A 19,962-nucleotide genomic window follows, 5' to 3' on the forward strand; every position below is an offset into this window, starting at 1 on the left:
TGCCTTTGAAGCATTCTTTACCCTCTGTTCAGAGCCTGCCTGCTCAGAGATCTGGGGTCAGTCCTGCCTCAGACTGGGCAGTTAGTGGCATTCCAAGGCTGAATTCCCTCTCGGTCATTTTTCCCCCAGCCAGGAGCAATTTTTTAATAAGTGGAGGAGAGGAATCTTGAATTGAATCTGCCCCCAAGTTAGGGAAGGTTCTTTTCAGTGAGCACCAACAGCCCAGAGTTTAGGAGGTAACGCTCCCCATCCCCTTGGAGAAGACTGAGCCCTGCCACTGGAAGTGTTTGCAGAGTGCCCAGCACAGCACACTGGTGCTCCCTGTGCCAGGGGCAGGATTTCCAATAAAGGGGAACCAGCCACTGCCAGGGGACTCAACAGGCATCTGGCACTAAGCAATGGTGCTGTGGGACAGCATTTGAACATTTGGTCGTGCCTGTCAGAGCACAGAGAAAATGCTAACTGTATTTATGTCAAACTTCTCTCGGAGTGTGCTCCCTTTGTAATCAAGGGCAGAGTTGGTCACGTGTCAGAAGTTTATTCTGCCCACAGAGTCTTGCAATTTATGCATCATTCTGAAAGGGCACAGTTATTATAAAAATGCATTTTGTTTTAAGAAAAATGCTTTCTAAGGTATTTGTAGTATATCAAAGTAGTTTCATTGTTATTTGAAATTCATGCTTCTGAGTAATACTCAATTTCAAAAAGAAACTTAAAGTTTCTTGTTTAATCACTAATAATCCAGCATTAGAGAACATCCTGCCTTTTTTCTTTTTTTTTTTTAATAGTAATAGGTCTGCTTTAATTAGAAAGGCTGTAATATAGATTAAAGCATTAAGCAAACTGGAATCCTCCCATCTCTCAGTTCTCAGTGAAATTATGAGAGTGCATGGAGAACCATTTAGATAATCAAAATTACAGAATGTTTCATTAAGGCATGTGCAATCAGTCATAGTAGGATGTTCAAAACCCCAAATCGTGACCTTTTGTGACCTAGCAGGTGATTTTCTTTCCCCAAATAGTCTGTGACCTAGGCAGCAGATCCTGCAAAGCTTCACCTGAATAGACCTGGCCAGTCTAATAATGGGAAGAGAAGTTTGGAAGACGAGGACCTACAGAAAGAACCCCAAGCAAAAGGCATCCAGGCTGTCTTACAGCACACAGAATCAGTCAGATAAACTGCTCCTGTGCCCACAGTGCTGATCCACGTGGAGACAGCCTGGGGAAGAGCTGACAGAAACCCAAGGGAAACAAAATTGGGAAGATCTGATTTGCTTTTTTGGGGGATTACATTCTTGGAAAAAAAGGCATCGTAGCAGTAACGCCCCATTGGTCTGTGAGACAAACCAACCATGTGAAAAGTGGATGAAGAAAAACCACTCAGTGTACTTTCTGTCCACTGGGATAAAATTTTAATGGATAAAAAGCATCAGGTTTTTTGCTCAATGAAGAATCTCAGTTTTCAAATCCCATTTCTTGTGTAAATACAAAAGTATTTCCACTCAGTAGCCTGAATTTTATGATTTTACTATAGCCTTTTAGTCAAGCAGGTTTGTAATTCAGAGGTGGTGTGTTCCAGGGAGTGGTTTGGTCTCTGTGAAAGTGAGAGAGAGCTTCAAGACTGAAGACATCAAAATGCTATTGCACACTATCATTGATTTGTGTGTGTGTGTGTGTGTGTGTGTGTACAATTAGCTTATGGTATTAATATAAAAAGTAGGTAGCTGCATCTAATGATTTTTTTGGAGTAATCTGAACCATCTGCCTCTAGATATTAAGGAGTTCACTCTTTAATCCAGATTATGGCTGACAAACTGGTTTTGGCATTCACGTTTCACTAGCACTGTGCCCTTGAAGAGCTGATGTGGCTGTAGAAACTCTCTTGCTTACAACTGTTGGTTTTAAAAGCATTTTTGGTTTGGCTTTCTCATAGTTGTTTGCTTATAGCTCTTTTTTTTTTTTTTTTGAGAAGATGGCCTTTCTAATGAAAAGTATGTTGAGCAACCAGGTAAAGAATTTGGGACTTGGAGGTGGAGGGGAAGAAAGCAAAGAAGAAAGCACCCCTTCTGACCCAGCAGCAGCTGCAGGAATGACCAGAGAGGAGTATGAGGAATATCAAAAGCAAATGGTTGAGGAGAAGTGAGTACCTGTTCCCTTATTATCAGTATGGGGCTGATTCTTGGTAACTTTGTGCAGATAAAAATAACCCAAGAAAAAGGCAAACGTTCAGCTCTTCACTCTTTTTTAAAGCAGATGAATCTTTGCTAAAAGGACTTTCCAAAATAAAAGTTCACCTACTGGAAATGATAAAATGTTATTTCCCCCTTCCTGCCCCCCCGTCCCCATCCTGCAACTGCCTCCCTGTGCTTCCCTGCTATCTCCACAGCTTGATGTGCTGAACTCATTTCGAGGTGGTGTTACTTTACCTAGACAAATTTTCCAAGCTCTTTGTAGTGCAGGATTTAATTTCTAAAATACACGTGATTTTTTCTCCTAGAACTCGATGTGGAGTACACTTTCCATACATAATATTTCTTTGTCTGCATTTATTATGGCAGACATGAAAAAGCACTGAGTGCTATGTTAAATGGATTATATTTATCTAGAGCAGAGTTTTAATATGGTTATTTCTTCTAAAACCTGCTAAATAAAGCAGAATTAATTAAATCTCAGTTTTGTCTGTAAATGCAATCTTTACCATTTGTGGGGTGTTTAAAAATGAAAACAGAAGTAAAATGAGGACTTGGCTTGTAGGAGTTCAAATCATGCATAATTACAAATAAAACGATTGACTTTTAAAGCTCAAATGCATCTGTTCCTCTAATGGTCAATTACATAATGGTTGTGTAAATCCCCCTTGTAAGATGATTATAGGTGACAGGTTAATGACTGACGGAATTCGAGGTATCCAGGTCTGTATTTAGCATCAGACATTTCCACCGTGAAACCCTGAACAGGTGTCACTTGGCTTGGAATAAAACACAGAATGTTTTAGTATGCCTTCTGTCGAGGGATATTTAAACAAGAAATAACCACCTACTGGCAGGAAGATGCTTTATGGAAACTGAGAAGCAACACAGGATTCCTGGGATAGGGAAATGCCTGGAATAAGCATTATTTCTATAATGTTTCCCAGTGGTGTGTGTGTCCTTCACATGCTGAACTGTACCGAGGAATCGGGGCAGGAGAACTCCTGACAGTACTTCAGGAACTGGAATAGGAACACCTGAAACATTTTAAAGAGCTCAAATCCCCTCAGGACAGTGCCCACCAGTGTGGTTCTGTGCCAGACATCTCTGGCATGGGCAGGGGATGTTTCTGTTTCAGGGCTCTCTGGATTTTGCACAGTGTTCAGCTGTGCAGGAGTGCAGATCAGAGAAGTGCCTTGCTGAAGTTATACTCAGGCAGAGTTTTGAACCCATAACCAAACTGGCTTTGGGTTCTTCTCATATTTTAGGTTTGGGGAGGGGTGGTTTTTTTTGTTTGGGGGGGTGTATTTTATTTTTAGAGACAGAGAAATCCAAAAACTCATTTTGGAAGCAGGGAAAAGTAATATTTCATCTTGCAAGTAGCTTTTATGTGACAAAGTACCTATACTGAAACAAGACCAATTTTGCAATAGAATTTCCATGAAAATGCTACTGGGGGGAAAAAAATTAAAGGGAGAGGTGGAAAGGTGAATGTTATCAAAAGTTACCAAAAATCTTCAAGGAGACATATTTTGCAAATAAATACATAATTAATCTAACAAAAAATTGTGCAGACCAGTTCTTAAATCTAGTGAAAACATTTTATAAAATCACGAATGAAAGAAGTCTTTTTCCATAGAGGGAAGCTTTTGAATTCATTGCCACAGGAAATTATTGCCATAGTGAAACAGTGAATGGACAAAGAAAAGACCAGGGAAATTCCCAGGTGAGAGAGGCCACCCAGGGCTGTTACAGCCAAGGATGTAGAGCCAGTGGCCATCTCCAGGACTCTGCACCACTGAGTCTGGAAGCTGGGCAGTTTTGATGCAGGATGCTTATACTCCTCCTAAATCCTTTCTCTACATGTCCACTCCTGTTTCCTGTTGGAGAAGGGACTCCAGGATGGCTAAACTTTTGTTCTGACCCAGAAAGACTCCCCTGCCCTCCTGTGTGGTGTCATACTAAGAGAGTGTCATGTTTGTAGAGCATGAGCACTGGCAGGCAGCCATGGCTCTGAGTGCCCCAGTGGAATTACCAAGGAATAAGGGCAATTTTTGTGTTCTGCTCATTGGAATTGTTCGTCCTTATAGTCAGCAATAACAGGTAGTACAGGTACAAACTCCAGACAAAGAGTATTAGCTCATCCTTCCTTATTCACAGGACTCAAGGGAACTGTTCTGAGGACAAGCTTGGAGCACTGCAAGTCTGACCCCTTTGCATCACTTTACTGGCATTGCTCCTCTTGTGCCTTTGGACAAGTTACATAACTTTGGGGAATAACTCCTGTGTGCAGCTTTTTGCAGCCAAGCACCTTGTTCAGTGTAAAAGACTGTATTTTATTAGCATCTTGAAGGAACATTTTTTCTGGTTTCCAGGATGGAAAGAGATGCAGCATTTGCACAGAAAAAAGCAGAGCGAGCCTGTCTGAGGGTTCACCTGAGAGAGAAGTACAGACTCCCTAAGGTAAGCCTGGAGCTCGTGAGCTCAGCTCCCTCAGTGACTGATTTTAAACCACACTCACTGCCAATGCATTATCCTGAAAATGGCAAAACTGCCTGCATTCCTGGGAGCCCCACTGCAGAAATGGAGAAGGCCAGAGCCATGGATTTCCCTAGGGAGTGCTTTTTTTCTATCAGATGAATCTAACAGAAAGGTTCTTGTAATCCCTCTCTATCCCTTCAGATCTAAAACAGGTGACTAGGCAAGTGGAGGATCTGGTCTGACCTCTCCTCACCATTAGTATACGCTCTTAACTTGGCAGCATTCAAGAGCTGAAAAAAAACCCTGTAAGCACATAAGCAAAGTCCCTGAAAACTCCTGTACAAGGTCTACATTTGAGTTCTGCTAAACTCCTGAAGGTACTGTCTTCCCCCAAGAAGTGCAAAAGCAAACTGCCCATTCCTTTTTCTTTAGTGCTCCTGTTTGTCAAATATTCCCAGGAAAGGCAAAATATAGAAAGCAAGAGCTTCAAGCAACAGAGAACCGTGGAGGTTTGTTAAAAGCAGGCAGCAGCTGCAATAGCTTCTGGATCGTGACAGAAGCCACAGACAGCATTTAGATTGCTAGCTTTTTCCTGACATAAAAACTCTTGGATAAAAACAAGGATCACTCTCTACTAAAGAATCCATCTCATGTTAAATTTAACTGCTAAAAAATTTGGTGCTTAACCCAAGCAAGTCATTTAGGGACTCTGTCATCAACAGAAAGAGAGCAGCACTTCTAGCCTCACCTATCTCAACTTTCAAATAAGCATTTCAGGTGGAGTTGGGTCACCTCCCAGTGCCATATGCCTCTTGCAGAGGGAGGCCAGGTGACAGCTGAAGTCAGGTAAAATGTATTCCACCATTAAGAGCCCATTTCTTCCAATGCAGTAGCTGGAAAACATCCTGAGGGTGAGTTTAATTACAGAAAGATTAATTATGCAAAAAAAATTAAGTACAAGATTTTAAGTGGTTGATTGGATTGTAGGCCTAAATCTCTAAACACCAGCATTTTAATTAGCAGCTGAGTAGTAAAATATCATTAGGCTTTGTTGTCCTTTTGGAGGCATATGCTGAGATGGCTATTGGACAGCACTTACCTGTCGCCTCGCCATGGTTTTCAAATCAAAGAGGGGCCTGTTTGGAAAGCTTCGGGATCCTGAAGTGCTCAGCTCTCAACTGAGCATCAGCAGAGCTGGGTGTCTGTGATTTTGAAAGGCTCCCACCTGTGGGGCTTTTTTCAGCTGAGATGGTGTTGAGGTGCCCACAGACCCCCAGGGCTGAGCACCTCCTAAACCCACGAGCACACAGTGGTGATCTGCCCAGCTCCAGCAGGATCTTGGCTTTGCTAGGAACTGAGTGCTCTCTGGGGACAAATTCCAGTGATAACACTAGAAGACTTGCCTCCAAGGTAGAAGAGTAGCTCTAAGCCAGCAAATATTGCAGGATGTGCTGTTTCTGCATTTGTTTCTGCCTGTATAGCATTTCTTGGTTTTATCAGCCCTTATGAAAACGTACATTATATCAGGAAGAAAATGAAATTATTACATGGACGCTATATGCCCCTGGAAAACAATTCAACTCTGTGATACAACATTCTGGCAGCAAAATGCTCTCAGACTTATGATAATGCATTAGTTATTTTGAAACCTGAAAGTCATTTCAGATAGCCTAGTACGGGCTAGAAACCCTGCATATTACCAGTATCGATCATTAGCACACATTGGAAATGAATGCATGAAATTCAGGACTAAGCAGGGCCCCCTTTGCAGCGTAAAATCTAAAGCTCCATGCTATCTGGGCCAGATTTATAAGAGAAAGTAGACCCTTAATGAACCTAATCCTATTAACAGAGTTGTCAACTTAGATTTGTCATCAGAAAGATGTTTTTAGCCATGAGACATTTGATCTACGGGCAACTTTTTCATCTTTGGAGCATTCAACGTGTGACATTCGTAACAAACCACATTTTTAAAAAAATTATATAAATACAGAAATTAATATTTTTATTTAAAACCCAAGCAAGCAAACAAACAAACAAACCCACCAAACTCTCTTATGCACTTACTGCCTTTTTCCTGCGTGGGATTCGACACAGAGCCCTGAGCTGCTGGTGAGCTGTGGATAAACGCAGACCCAGCGCCGATGGCAGGAGGCAGCAGTCCCCTCACACCACCTCTGCTCCAGACTGTCCCTGTGTGGGGATGGCACAAGAGAGTGTTTGTGAGGGATAAGGCTGCTGGTTCCACCTGTGGCTTCCTGTACCTACTTGTCTCCTTTCCCTATACATGCAATGTTACAAAATAAAGTCGGTATTGCTGAACTGGCATTTGGTCTCATTTGCACCTTAATTTGGACAGAGGGCTTGAAAATCAAATTGTAATAAAGCAGCTATTTAGACTGTTTTCCCTTCACACCTACCTGTGTATCATGTATATGTGAAGAACTCTGCATCTATAACAAAACAAAATCTGAGACTAACTACATCAGATGCATAATCAGGGTCAAAAAATATTATCTATCGCCTATGCTGCTGAATTGTCAGAATAATGTCTGACCCAGTTTTGGCCTGGGCACTCTCCCAAGCAGTTCCCAGGGCCAGTTTGGGAGTTAGGACAGGCATTCCCACTCGGCAGTTAGATGGGACCACCCTGTTTGGGAGGGTGAGAGAGTTCAATAGCATCTCAGGGGGTTTTCCAGTCCAGCTGGCCTTGGGGCAAGACACCAGTGCCAGGCACATTTAATTTCCTAGAACAGATATTGCACCTCTGTTCTCAAAGATCCTATAAGGGTGGCTGAACACCTGCAGAGACCTGGAGCCTGTGAAGATTAAAGGCATCAGGAGAGACACCATCCAGACCAGTGCAGTTTGCCAGGGCCCCCAGGGCTTGTCTGTATGGGCTGACTAGAGCCCACGGCCCCAGCTCTCTGCCCAGGAGCTCTCCCTGTTTTGGGTGCTCTCTGTGTATTCCGACGCAGGGCAGTGTCTCTGTCACTGTCAGGGCCATGTCTGGCCTTGGGAAAACCTCTCCTTATGAGAAAGCAAGCTTTAACTTTTCTTCATAAGACTCGAAAAACCCCCCAAAGATAAAATCAGAAACTTAATCCTACGTGTCCATTTCAAATCAAAGGAAACAATAATCAAATCTGTCACATTTTAGAAGAAAGACCATACACGTATTAATGTGCTTCTTTGCTTCTTGCTGAGTAACCCCACTCTGCTGAAGCTCATTCTAGGACTGCTCAAGGACAAGCTCAGTGCCAAGTGGGTAGAGGCAGGTGACTTGGGCAGAACTGTACTGCTTTAGACCATATGTCAATATGTTCTTCTTTGGCCAGAGAACACTTTGAACCTCCAAGCTGCTGTGCATCACATCTCAGACTTAAGTAGGACAGTGGGCTTTGGTGCAAAAACATGCCAGACAACTGTTCCCATTGCCAAAGATGTGAAATCACTACAGTAATGTGCAGTGATGATGTCTTAAATTATAAATAGTTCTAAAGGAAAGAACATGTGTGATTGTCTGCTTAGGGGCACTTCTCAGTAATTAGAACTGTATCTTTTTTTATCATCCTCTACTGCTACTTGGGAGGATTTCCAAAGGGCTAACTCTTCTCATAGCCAGCACTTGCTGATTAAAAGCTTAACACATTTTTTCCTGGTACACAATCAATAAAGGAAAACTCTGCTGATTGGGATATTGTTTCATGCTCCCACATATCTGACAGCAGCAACCCTTATCCAAAGGGATGAAGAGATGGCCTCACCCATTTTAGCCACATAGGAGTAACAATCCTGATAGAGCTCTCCATAATTTCATAGGAGATATGGGGAGAAATCAGGTTAAAGGGAAGTAGAGTTATTGCAAACATAAAGCTGGACAAACACATAACAGTAAATAGTGTCTGTGCAGTCGATCACCCCCGTCTGCTTGTCCTGGCTAAGGCCTGAACTGACACATTGCTCATGTACATCCTTCCATTCATTCTTGCACTCATTCATGCAAACCCCAGACCCCTCACTCTCAAAAACACCTCCTGCTGATAGCATTGCTGCTTATTCATATCAGGCCTTTGCTGCTGTCATGCTTCATTTTGGAGATGTAATGAGGCATTAATGCTTATCTTTGATGTGTGAACTGTGTCAAAATATCCTGGTCTTCTGAGCACTGGATCCATCAGAATCCACCACAAAATGTGAACAAAATCACCATTGTTTGAAAAATTGCCGTAGCCCCACTGATGGAGCGTTTCAGGGGGCAGGCAGGAAGCAAGTGTGTGTAGTGCTTACTGCATCTCAGCCCTTTTAATTGCTTAACCAGTTCCTTCTCCTGTCTCCTTTTGCTTTCTCAGACTCACACCCAACCTCCATCCTCTCTTTTGTTGTCCAAGTCCTCCTATTACCCCACTTAGCAGCACTGCAACACTGCTTTGGTTATGTGCCAGGCAGCCCCTGCCCTTCATCACAACTCAGAGAGGCCAACCAAAGACCTAGGCAGAGTTCAGACGTGGTTCAGGAAGATGAGGACCCTTTAACCTTTAATTACCTTTAATTCTTTCCTAAGTTTCATGCATCTTTCCTCTGGAAGGCTTCAGTTTAGTGCTGATACCCAAAAATGCCCACCAACCCCAGGGCAATGGTAGCCACCCAGTTTTTCTAGAGCCATTGCTTCATTGAGCAGAAGCTGACAGGCAGACTCAGCAGTGTACTGCAGCAGGATTTTGGTGGACACACATAAGTTGGAATGGAATTCCTGCAGGGTCAGCAGGTTACCACGGCCAACACATATGTCAAAGATTTCTAAAATGGCAAGTGACACTGAGGGCTTCAGTTTTGACTGTGCTGAAGCCCTTCAAAAAAATACAGTAGACATTGTCTGAAAAATCTTAGGACTTGCATGGAGGCTGATTGAGCCCCTGAATTCACAAGTTGCACCTAAAAACTTTGACCGAAAAATCTGTGCTATCTATTTTGGTTCTCCCTAAAAAAACAAAGAAATGAACAAAAAAGAGACTCATCTGTAGATCCTGGGAGAGCAGAAGTACTCTCATGTGCTGTTTTTATTTTCTGCTTTTTGTATCAGAGTGAATTGGATGAGAATCAAATACAGATGGCTGGAGATGACGTGGGTTTGCCAGAAGACCTGCAGAAGATGGTGGCACAAGATCAGGAGGAGGAAGAGGACAAGGACTCCATCCTGGGACAGCTGCAGAACATCCAGAACATGGACATGGATCAGATCAAAGAAAAGGCACAAGCCACCTTCACTGAAATGAAGCAGGCGGCCGAGCAGAAATGTTCTGTCATGTAGAAGAGCCACCACCACCCAAGGGCTGTGACTTCAGGCTTGTCTCGCCAGGACTGCAGAGTGAGGGCAGGCAGAGGGATGCACTTAGCTCTAGAGCATAAATATAGAAACGAGACAACAGAGAGAGACTTAAAACCCTGAGGAGAGGGGGAAAAGTTACGTGTTGTGACTGCCTAGGACAAAGTTAGAAGTGATCCTAATTTTTAACATAACATTTTTCCCCATGGAAAAAATGGCTCAAAAGAAGTTAATATTGGGGAAAAAATGTGCCTTTTTCCATGCTATTAAATGTGTATTTTTTAGCAAAATTGTAATTCTGATACATCACATACAGGTAATCACTCATTTAATAGTGCTTTCAGAAATAAATGCATATGTTTCTTATAAAAACACGTCTGTTTCAAACATTTTGAAACAAACACAGTATTCAAATGCTGACATTTGCTGCAAAAACTTGAAAGATTTTTTTTTTTTGACCATCTCTGCATTAAATGTAGCAAAACACAAAAAGTGAAGCACGTAACTCAACGGCTTGGGACAAAAGTGTTGTCATATGTAACACTGAGTGGGGACTTGTAGGAAACCAAGGCCTGGGAGCTGTCAGTGAGCCCTGCTCTGTAGCAGTGCAGGCTCCTCCAGCCTGCTTTCATTTCCCAGTCTCTCAGTCTTCCAAGGCAGTTTAAACGTCGAGGGACAGCAGTGACTCTGCTTGGCTGCTCTGTGTGCCAAATTCTGGGGCCTGAGGTACCAGCACCAAACTTGCACAGGTTCAAACGAGCTCACCACGCTGATTCTGGGAGTCACCTCCATCGAAGGCTGAACGTAAATCTGGCCCCCCTGGAAGGTTCTGCCACGGTAGGGCACCTAAACCCTGAGGAGAAGCTTGGCTTTCACTTGTGCTAAATCTGACTGAGGCTGTCGGACAGGCAGGACACTGCTCCTGAGGGGCTCAGGTATTCTATGAAAGGAAGGACTTTGTAACCTCTCCAAGAGCTAGCCTGTGAAATAAATTTGGAAATGAATATATGTAGCACCTTCCTACAGGTTTATAAGTCTCTTTCTGTCTCTCTCTGTCTCCACCTAACCAAGTAAAAATATTAATTTTAAATTAACAAATGCAGTAAGTATGGTTTGTGTCCTTCCTTTCTCTTTCCCTTCCTTCCTTCCTTCCTTCCTTCCTTCCTTCCTTCCTTCCCTCCCTTTTCTCTTTGTCTTTTCTCTCTTTCTTTTTACCCCTTTGTCCACACTTGGACAGGAGGAAAAATTCTCCCTTTTGGCCAAGTCAGCTCTGCAGTGAGGCAGAGAGGAGGGCGAGGGAGAGAGGTTCACCTCCTGCTCCAGCAGGTGCTGGGTGCCAGGATGGCCAGGGAGGGCCACTGTACCACCTTCTGCTGCAGCACTGGCACAGACAGTCTGACATGGGAAAAGGCCAGAGAAAATCAGCTACTTTTAAAAAGCTCATTCTCATCCATGGTTACAATGGTATCCACCTCCATGTCTGCAAAAGGACAGAGAGGGCACTGTGCAGCTTTATGTGTTCATCATATATGGACTGTGTTTTATTAATCTAGGCAAATATATTTCTTTGTATGCCTTTTACCTATTTTCTACTAGAATCCTTTCTAGCATTTCAAGCTGATCATCATTTTTTTCCCTGATGTTACTGGTGAGCACACAGGCACTTTCTAAAAACACTCCTCCCAAACATATGTTGAACTGTTCTTGGTTGGTAGTTCCCAGTTTGCTAACACTAAAAGGAGGATGAGATTCCCTCCTACAAACAGAGCAAGGTATAAACCGAACTGGTGCCAGTGAGCGAATTTCTCTCATGTGACCGTGTGAGGCCACTCCTGCCACCTTCCCCGTCCGGCAGCTCCTTGGCCGGATGCCTCATCCCGCAGCTGCCCAGAGGCTCAGCTCCGCTGGCTGCAGAGCCCCGGTGCGTCCCGCACAGCCCCGGGCTCGGCCCTGCCCTGCCGCTGCGTCCCGCACAGCCCCGGGCTCGGCCCTGCCCTGCCGCTGCGTCCCGCACAGCCCCGGGCTCGGCCCTGCCCTGCCGCTGCGTCCCGCACAGCCCCGGCCCTCCGGGAGCCACCGCCCGCGGCTCCCCGGCAGCGACGCTGGGGCTGCCAGCGTAGGGAAAGGGAGAGGTGGCAGGTATTCCCTCCGCATGGGTACAGATCTGGCTGCTGTGTCCACGTGGTTCTGTTGCTTTACAGATTGAATTGTCTTATCTATAAGACACCAAAGTAAACAAGCCTGAGGCTTTCAACTTTTGAATTAAAATGTGCCTGGGACATCCTAAAAATTTTACTGAAAGCATCTGGTGGTTTAAAGGATCTAATTAAATTCATCAGCAGATATAGGATCAGCACTTTCATGGTTTAAAGGGTCAGAGAAGAAAGTATAGTCAGAATCACCAAACAAGCGATTAATGGGATTCCAAAAAATGTCAGGGCTGGCAGAGGCAAGCAGGACTGAGGGGTGGCTGGGGGCTGTGTGGAATGGGGGCCCTGTGCAGCCCCAGTGCAGTGCTGCTGTCAGGGGGTGGGCTGCCCTAGGCACCACCGTTAGACCACAGACTCACACCCCCTCAGTCTGCAGTGGCAGGGCGGGGCTGCTTCGCAGAAGGTATCACTTTCTGATCCCACACTCCTTGGTGTGCTGGAGCCAAGGCTTGCACCTGCCCTGGGGTGGCATCGGGCTGGGCACTGGAGCAGTGGGGTACACTGGGTACAGTGGGGTACACTGGGTACAGTGGGGCCCGGCTCCAGAGGCAGGGGATGACCCAGCACCGTTGGCCCAGATCTCCCTGAGAACCCTTGTGCAGGGTGTTATGATGGCCAGGGCAGAGCAGCAAATCTGCCCTCAGCAGGAGCCTGATCCTCACCCTGCTGGAGGTGGCTGCCTGCTCCCTGCCAGCACCTGCAGGGCTCATCCCTCAGCACCGGCTCTCCCTGTCCTCAGACACCAGAGCAGGCTGGGCAGGCACGGGGGCAGGAGGTGGTGGGGCCACACTGGGTACACGGCACTGGGCATGCAGCTCTCCAGGTGTTTGTCCCTGGGGACAGGTCCCAGGAGAGCCTGGAGCAGGGTGTGCAGGCAGGCAGGCTGCACACTCACTCTGCTCCAGCTGGCAAGAAAAGGGAAAAAAGGTCTTCCTCCAATGTCTTTCTCCAACGTTCTTCTCCAATATCTTGCACTAAAACTTTCTCCTAAGGCTGCTGGAGCCCTAAGGCATAGCCACTGCATGTGTGTGCATGTGCACATGTGTGTGTTTGGGCATGTGCTTGTGTCCCTACGCATGCACAAACGCACGTGTACATGTGTGCATGCACCTATGCACGTGTGAGCGTGGACATGGACATGTCTGTGTGTCTGTGTGTGTGCTGGACAGAAGAGGAGCAGATTAAATTGTTAGGTCACATGGGAGCTACTGCTGGATGGACCCTACCTGGGATTTGGGTTCTTATAGTTAATAGGATCGCTGGAGCTCAAGGCCGTCATCCCATCAAGATAAATGTCTCTAGTGCCCACTTTTAAGCAATCTGAATTCAATTAGGCTAATTGGAAAACAAGTAAAGAAGGATTGCATTAATATAGCCTTATAGCATGAACCTCCACTCCCTCCCTCTGGAGGGATGGCTAAGCACGGCGAGCCTGAATGTGGGAGCCCTCACACCCAGCCCACGGTGCTCCCACCAGAAAAGGCTGCCCAGCTCCCAGAGCAGCTACAGCCTATCCCATACCCACAGCCCAGACAGGCACCAAGGCAGCAGGCTCTCTCTGTGCGATTCCTGCATGCCAAAGAGCACTTTGTCCATGGAGAAAACACAACTGACTCTCCTGGGGCAGATAAAGAAAAATCTCACCAGAAAAAAAAAAAGCAAGGCACAAGCAATGCAGTGACAGCAGCTTCCTTGGGCACTGTGCTTTCAAGAAGGTTCTTAAACTGCACACCTAGGAATTTCCGGGGAGCAAAAAAGCAAAGCCTTTTTTTCCAGTTTTGAACAATCTGTTGGATTATACAGAGCATGCAAACTGCAGGAGGACTTCTGGATTTGCTGTTGATTTGCTGTGTGACCCTGGAAGCCCCATTTATCTTTCAGGGAGGTGCTCCCTGCTGCACATCTCTGGTCCAGAGAGTGATGTCCCACCTGCAGTGTGACTTCAGCTTCAAATGTCTGCCCTGTCAAGGCAGTAATTATTTCAGCTTGATATAAGGAAAAGGCAGGAGCAAAGGAAGAATCTGTGGCATGTCATGGTGCTGATTTCATTGTGTGAAGCCACGTCCCATACATATGTCTCAACAGCACCAACAGGATGAAAACTGTTCCCATTTAGTCTTTATATGCATGTGCAGGAAGGAGGTACAGCAGACAGCTGCACTTTAGAGACTGTCCATCTTGAGAACTTTTGTTAGTTTCCAAGCATAATTGCAGCAGTAATTATAATAATATATTGCCAAAAAATAAAAAAGCTGATGGAATGGGGAGTATCTCTTGGAAAGGCAAGTAACAAATCCTGTCCCTTTCAGCCTCTAACGAATACTCAAATTTGATTCTGATTGCCCCTGTAAACATCCAAAAGTAAACAGTCTTTTCGAGGCTGTGATGTACCATAGATAAGTTTCTGAGGCTTCATACTAACATGACACAGGTCCCAGGGGACTCTGTGGCAGCAAGGGATTCAACTGACAGCCAGGACGTTAGAAAGGGAACTGTTCAGTTACCTTTCTTCATCATTCTAAATTCCGTTACCAGAGAACCATTAGACTTCCTCCCTCCCCGCAGCACTGTGCTGCCTCACATGCCTGCCTGTGCCTCAAGTGTGGCAAGAGAGAAAAGACAGATATGGAGCTGGGAGAGTCAGAGCTCTCTCTGCTCTGCTACAGGGTTATGGGTCTTTTTCAGGCATTTTTTTCAAATCGGGACCAAGGGAGTTGCTTCCTCTTTCAACAGCTCCACTCCCCTGCAAGAAGGATGCTCCCGTGACAAATGTAGCTTCCTATGGAAAATACAGCTGTAGTAGTCTACTGCTGAGGAAAGAGGATCCTTCTCTGTTAGGGAGGAAGGTCTCTTGTGTCCTGTGTGGGACTCATGCACCCTGCTTCAAGGGTGGAACGTTATTCTGCTGAACATTCACACTGTGATTAACAGCAAAAAAATTGAGCCTTGCCCCTGTAACTGCCGATTTTGACAGACACCCTAACAGCAGCATCTGTGCCAGAATCCAGTGCCCTTCATGGCACTGACTAAAGGGTTTTGCACCTTCGTCTCACCTTGCTATCCTTCTTCGACAAGCAAAAATTATTCCCAAATTTGCCCAGGGCTTCTGGAAGGACGGTCATGTTTTGTGTTGGTTGTGACTGCTGTAAAACCCCAGCTCCAAATTAGAAGAAATTAGGGACATTGCACAGTTCATTCATCTTCACTAATAGAGTTCTTGGGAAATACACATGTAGATTACGGGAACACAATGGCCCCTGACTGATTGCTTTGAGTACCCTCCAATGCCCCTACAATGGTATTGACTTGCTTTTTATATTGTGCACAAAAGCCACACTAACCTTTTCTTGTCTCTTCTGTTGGCCTCTTCCCTCTTTGAAAACGGATGGCTGAGTTCTTTCGGCCCCAAACCACTCCCCCACTCCCAAGCAGTCAGTGAAGGCAAACCTCACCTGGAGCTAGAAAAAGCCATGCCCTTCTAAAAGTAATTAACTTTGGGACACAAGACCATAAACCTGCAAAACGTGTCTGCACTGGCAGAAGCAACCATTGCCAATCTTTGAAGTGATTCCTCTGGAAAAACCTACACAAAATGCAGCTTGTTTTGGTAGGAGAGGAAGCACAAATGAGGATTTATTGAGTGAGGTCATACCTTTTATTAGACTAGCAAATATATCTGGAGAAAGCAGCACCAACAATGGTGTTTTTCATTCACATACACTCTCCTCAGGCTTCAAATGGAAGCATCTTCAAAGCTAAGTGGAGGCTGAAAACCACTCTGGATGTGACTGTGTTTGTCACTTAAACCACCTGGGACAAAAGACATCTGGTGCCTCGGAGGAACTGGGAAGTGCTAGCGTAAAAAGCGATAAAGTGACGGAAAGAGAAAAGCAGCAAAAACATTGATGCGGGAGACGTGATGCCCTTGCCTGGTTAGTGCTGCGTCCACGTCTTCCGCCAAGCCAAGTACCAAGTGATGTGCGGGATCTGGCTCTCTGCCTCACCTCCACAAACATTCGTACATCCCCCATGAAACCATGCCCTGGCCGCTCCCCCCGCCTCCCTCGCGCCGTGGAGGACAGGGTCACAGAATCGGTTCTTCTCACAGGCTCTGTTCTATACCAGCATCTCGGAAAATTTCCTCACAAATATCGCCTAGCACATGCCCCGGGCTTGTGAAGTCTTAAAGGCCGAGTCCACCTGCTTCAGGTGTCTCCTGCGTCCCTGTTGCCCACAAGCACCCGGTCTGTAAAGCGCCTTTGGAGGCATCCGGCCGCAGGGCGAGCGTCCCGCAGGGCACCAGCGCAGCGGCGTTCACCCCAGTGCCCCTGACCCAGCCCGGTGCAGCGAATCCTCCCGCGGGGCAGCTTTCGGGTCAAAACCGACGCGCGTAAAATCCGTCCGGGAGGGATGTGTGCTGGAGCCGTCGGGCAAGAGAAACGCTCCGAGAGCCGCCGCACTACTGCGGCTGCCCTCCGGCCCGGGAGCCCCGGGCTCCCGCCCTTCCCCGGCCACTCCGCTGAGCCCCTTTTACCGGGCCCGGCCGCCGCGCCCCCGGCAGCGGCTCCCGCGACTCCCGCCGTCCCGGGTCGGTCCCGGCGCGCCTGGCGCGCCGCTCGTCGCCCGTCCCACCGCGGCTTCCGAGAGCGCTGCCCGTGTCCCGCGGCTCCGGCTGCGGGGCTCGGCGGGGAGCCCTGCCCGGGCCAGCCACCGGCTGCGGCGGGGGCCGGCCCGCCCCTCCTCGAGGGCCCCGGATGGCATCGTCCGGCGCCGGCCGGGGCCGGGGCCGGCGGGGCGGGGCGGGGCGGCCGGCGGGGGCCGGGGGATGCCCTGCCTCCCCCTCCACGCCGGAGGGGCGCGGGGGCCTCGCCTTCCTTCTCTCCCACCGCCCCCCGGCACTCCTCCCCCGCCCCAAGGAGGCCAGCCCGCCCGGCGGCGCCGTGCCAGAGCTGCCCGCGCCGCCCCGGGGCCGGGCGGGACCGCAGCGCCGCGCCGGGGCCCCGGGCCGGCCGCCTCATGCACCCGCCCGGCGCCCCGCTCGCCATGGCCGAGGGCGCCTTCTCGCTGTCCGCCCCGGCGGCGCGGAGCCCCGGGGGGAACCCGTCGAGGCTGCACAGCATCGAGGCCATCCTGGGGTTCACCAAGGAGGACGGGCTGCTGGGCGCCTTCCCGCCCGACGGCACCGCCAAGGAGGCGGACCGGCGGGGGCCCCGGCACTGCCTTCCCAAGATGCCCGGAGAGCCGCCGCCGGCCGAGCCCCAGGGCCGCGCCGAGCGCTTCCAAGGTGAGCGCGGTGGGGCGAGGCTGGGCCCCGGGGGGCGGGCGGGCGGGCGAGCGCCGCTCCTCCGCGCCCTCGGGCGGGCCCCGCGGGCAGATCCCGCCGGTGACCCGCCTGTCTCCCCCTCGTAGAGCCGTACTGCCCCGGCAGCGCCAGCCCCGAGCTGCCCGCCGGCAGCAGCGGCGAGGGGAAGCCGTCGGACGAGGAGCAGCCCAAGAAAAAACACCGGCGGAACCGCACCACCTTCACCACGTACCAGCTCCACGAGTTGGAGCGCGCCTTCGAGAAGTCCCACTACCCCGACGTGTATAGCCGAGAGGAGCTGGCCATGAAGGTCAACCTACCCGAGGTCCGCGTCCAGGTAACGCCCGGCCCGGCCCCCCGCGACGGCCCGGCCCCGCCGGCCCCCGGCATCGGGCAGCCACACACGGCACGGCCCGGCGCGGTTCGACGCGTCCGCGGCGGCCGGAGCAGCACCGATCCGGCGCTCGGGCCGTGAGCACAGCACCACCCCGGCCCCCCTCGCCCCGGCCGGTGCGCGGCTGAGCGGCCCCGCGGGGCTCCGCCGGAGCGCCGGGCGCGGCAGCCGCACGGCCCCGGTCCGGCCCGGCCGGCGGGACAGCGCGGGTCTCGGGGCCGGTTTGCGCCCGGCAGCTGCTTCTCAGTGCCGCTGCCCTTTGAGTGGCGTGTCCCAGCCCGGGGCCGCCGAAGCCCCTGTGCTACGGGGTGGCGGGGGGTGGACAGGCGGGCCAGCTCTGACGCGGGGCTGTTTTCCACCGAGTGCGAGGCACGGGGAAACGCCCGAAGCCCCCAAACCCCTTTCTGCCCTGGCTCGGCACGGTGCAGCACATCGCCTGCTGCGTGCTTCCCTCGCTCTGTTTCAGGTGCATCCCTGCACCCAGGGGCGAGCCTCTGCCCGGGGCCCGACTGATACGGCTGTGCTTGCAGGTGTGGTTTCAGAATAGACGGGCCAAGTGGAGGCGGCAGGAGAAGCTGGAGGTGACCTCCATGAAGCTGCAGGACTCGCCCATCCTCTCCTTCAACCGCTCGCCGCAGGCAACACCCATGGGTCCTCTCAGCAGCAACCTCCCCCTGGAGACGTGGCTCAGCCCGCCAGTGCCCAGCAGCACGGCCCTGCAGACCCTGCCTGGCTTCGTGGCCTCACCGCAGAGCCTGCCCGGCAGCTACACACCACCGCCCTTCCTGAACTCTCCGGCAGTGACCCACGCGCTGCAGCCCCTGGGGGCCATGGGGCCGCCGCCGCCTTACCAGTGTGGGGCCACCTTTGTGGACAAGTTCCCCTTGGACGAGGCAGACCCACGCAATACGAGCATTGCCGCCCTGCGGCTGAAGGCCAAGGAGCACATCCAGTCCATCGGCAAGCCCTGGCAGACAATCTGAACTCCCTCTCAGCACCTGGGAGAAACCCATGGGGAAGGCCCGTCCCAGGATGATTGAGGGACACCCTTGCCCTGCCTCGGCTGCCCCGGATGGCTGGGCACAGGAGGGCTGTCCCTTGCACCAGCCTTTCCCCCACGCCTTGACTTGCTTTGTATTTTGTGGTCCCTTTAATTCCCTTTTCCACATGCCCTGAAGAGTTAGGGGCCCAATCATAGCTTAGGAAAAACAATCTCTTTTGTTCTGTCTCCTTGGCTGGATCCTTTAGTCCCAATAAAAGCTGCAGTAGGGCAAAGAGCTGTGTAAGGTGCCTGGGAGCCCAGGTATCCTGCCGTACCTGGGGAGGGGTTTCTGCTTTTGCACCATTAAATGGCAACATCTGCATGGAGGCTGTGCATCATGTTTCTGCACTCAAATGGGCTGCTCGGGCTGGACCCTCCGCTGCCTGTGATGCGTGGAGGGGTGGGAGATGCCTGGCTGTGGACTCTTCTCCCTCCTCCTCCAGCAGCAGGAGCTGGCTGTGGCCCTGGGGTCTGCAGCCCCACAACAGGGAGTGTGGCCAGATGAGGGTCCCCCCTGGGCACAGAGGCGCCAGGGCCCTGGCAGTCCGTGGGCCAGGCACAGCACTCCCACAGCTGCTCTTGCAGGGCAGCCCTAGGTTCAGGTGGGCTTTGCCTGCCCCCTGCCCAGGCAGACCGGGGGCAGTGCCAGTCCCCAGCCTTTGCTGCCTCTGCAGAGGAGGGGAATGGCAGAGGTCCTGGTTCCCTGCAGCCCAGCTGCTGCAGCAGGAGACAGACGGTCACTTCCTGGGCACTGGACACCCAGCTGAGGCCTGGCGGGCGCATTCTGCCTGGTCTGGCTGCCCAGCACAGCCCCCGGAGGCTGGCACGGCGCTGGGCCGTGCCTGCTCCCCTGTCCACCCAGTGCCCATCGCCCGCCTGCCGAAACTAAAACTGCGGCATCTTTATTTTTCATTATCTCCGTTACTGCCTGTAATGGGGCTGAGAAGCTGTAATGAAACACCCCTTCTCCTCCACTGGGCATGGGGTGCTCTACACACTCGGGAGGTTGTGGCAATTA

The 19,962-nt window shown here is 49.9% G+C and overlaps 2 protein-coding genes across 3 annotated transcripts; both read left to right on the top strand.

The window, feature by feature from the left end:
• Positions 1–1,972: 1,972 nt before the first annotated feature.
• Positions 1,973–10,409, top strand: CPLX4 (complexin 4). Its single transcript, XM_027742819.2, has 3 exons — positions 1,973–2,139; positions 4,565–4,652; positions 9,754–10,409. Exons 1-3 carry the CDS (start codon positions 1,973–1,975, stop codon positions 9,979–9,981), a joined length of 483 nt encoding a protein of 160 aa, XP_027598620.1. The 3' UTR covers positions 9,982–10,409.
• Positions 10,410–17,029: 6,620 nt separating this feature from the next.
• Positions 17,030–19,270, top strand: RAX (retina and anterior neural fold homeobox). 2 transcript variants are annotated; one of them, XM_027742816.2, is made up of 3 exons: positions 17,030–17,490; positions 17,616–17,845; positions 18,433–19,270. In XM_027742816.2, the coding sequence occupies exons 1-3, from the start codon at positions 17,223–17,225 to the stop codon at positions 18,883–18,885; spliced, it is 951 nt and encodes a 316-aa protein (XP_027598617.1). In that variant the 5' UTR covers positions 17,030–17,222; the 3' UTR covers positions 18,886–19,270. The 2 variants fall into 2 exon arrangements, with proteins under 2 accessions (XP_027598617.1, XP_039244469.1); XM_039388535.1 differs by having other exon boundaries at positions 17,185–17,490; positions 17,616–17,833.
• The last annotated feature ends 692 nt before the right edge of the window (positions 19,271–19,962 follow it).

The sequence above is a fragment of the Pipra filicauda genome, unplaced genomic scaffold, assembly GCF_003945595.2.
Source record: "Pipra filicauda isolate LSUMZ 115617 unplaced genomic scaffold, ASM394559v2 scaffold661_size620017_pilon, whole genome shotgun sequence".
In the NCBI taxonomy this organism is placed as follows: domain Eukaryota; kingdom Metazoa; phylum Chordata; class Aves; order Passeriformes; family Pipridae; genus Pipra; species Pipra filicauda.

Bases quoted from the DNA above. Each gene is read 5' to 3' on its own strand.
- CPLX4 (XM_027742819.2), top strand. From the start codon at position 1,973: ATGGCCTTTCTAATGAAAAGTATGTTGAGCAACCAGGTAAAGAATTTG. The intron at 2,140-4,564 runs GTGAGTACCTGT...TCTGGTTTCCAG, and splicing joins AAGCAAATGGTTGAGGAGAA to GATGGAAAGAGATGCAGCAT. The intron at 4,653-9,753 runs GTAAGCCTGGAG...TTTTTGTATCAG, and splicing joins AGAAGTACAGACTCCCTAAG to AGTGAATTGGATGAGAATCA.
- RAX (XM_027742816.2), top strand. From the start codon at position 17,223: ATGCACCCGCCCGGCGCCCCGCTCGCCATGGCCGAGGGCGCCTTCTCG. The intron at 17,491-17,615 runs GTGAGCGCGGTG...TCCCCCTCGTAG, and splicing joins CCGCGCCGAGCGCTTCCAAG to AGCCGTACTGCCCCGGCAGC. The intron at 17,846-18,432 runs GTAACGCCCGGC...CTGTGCTTGCAG, and splicing joins TACCCGAGGTCCGCGTCCAG to GTGTGGTTTCAGAATAGACG.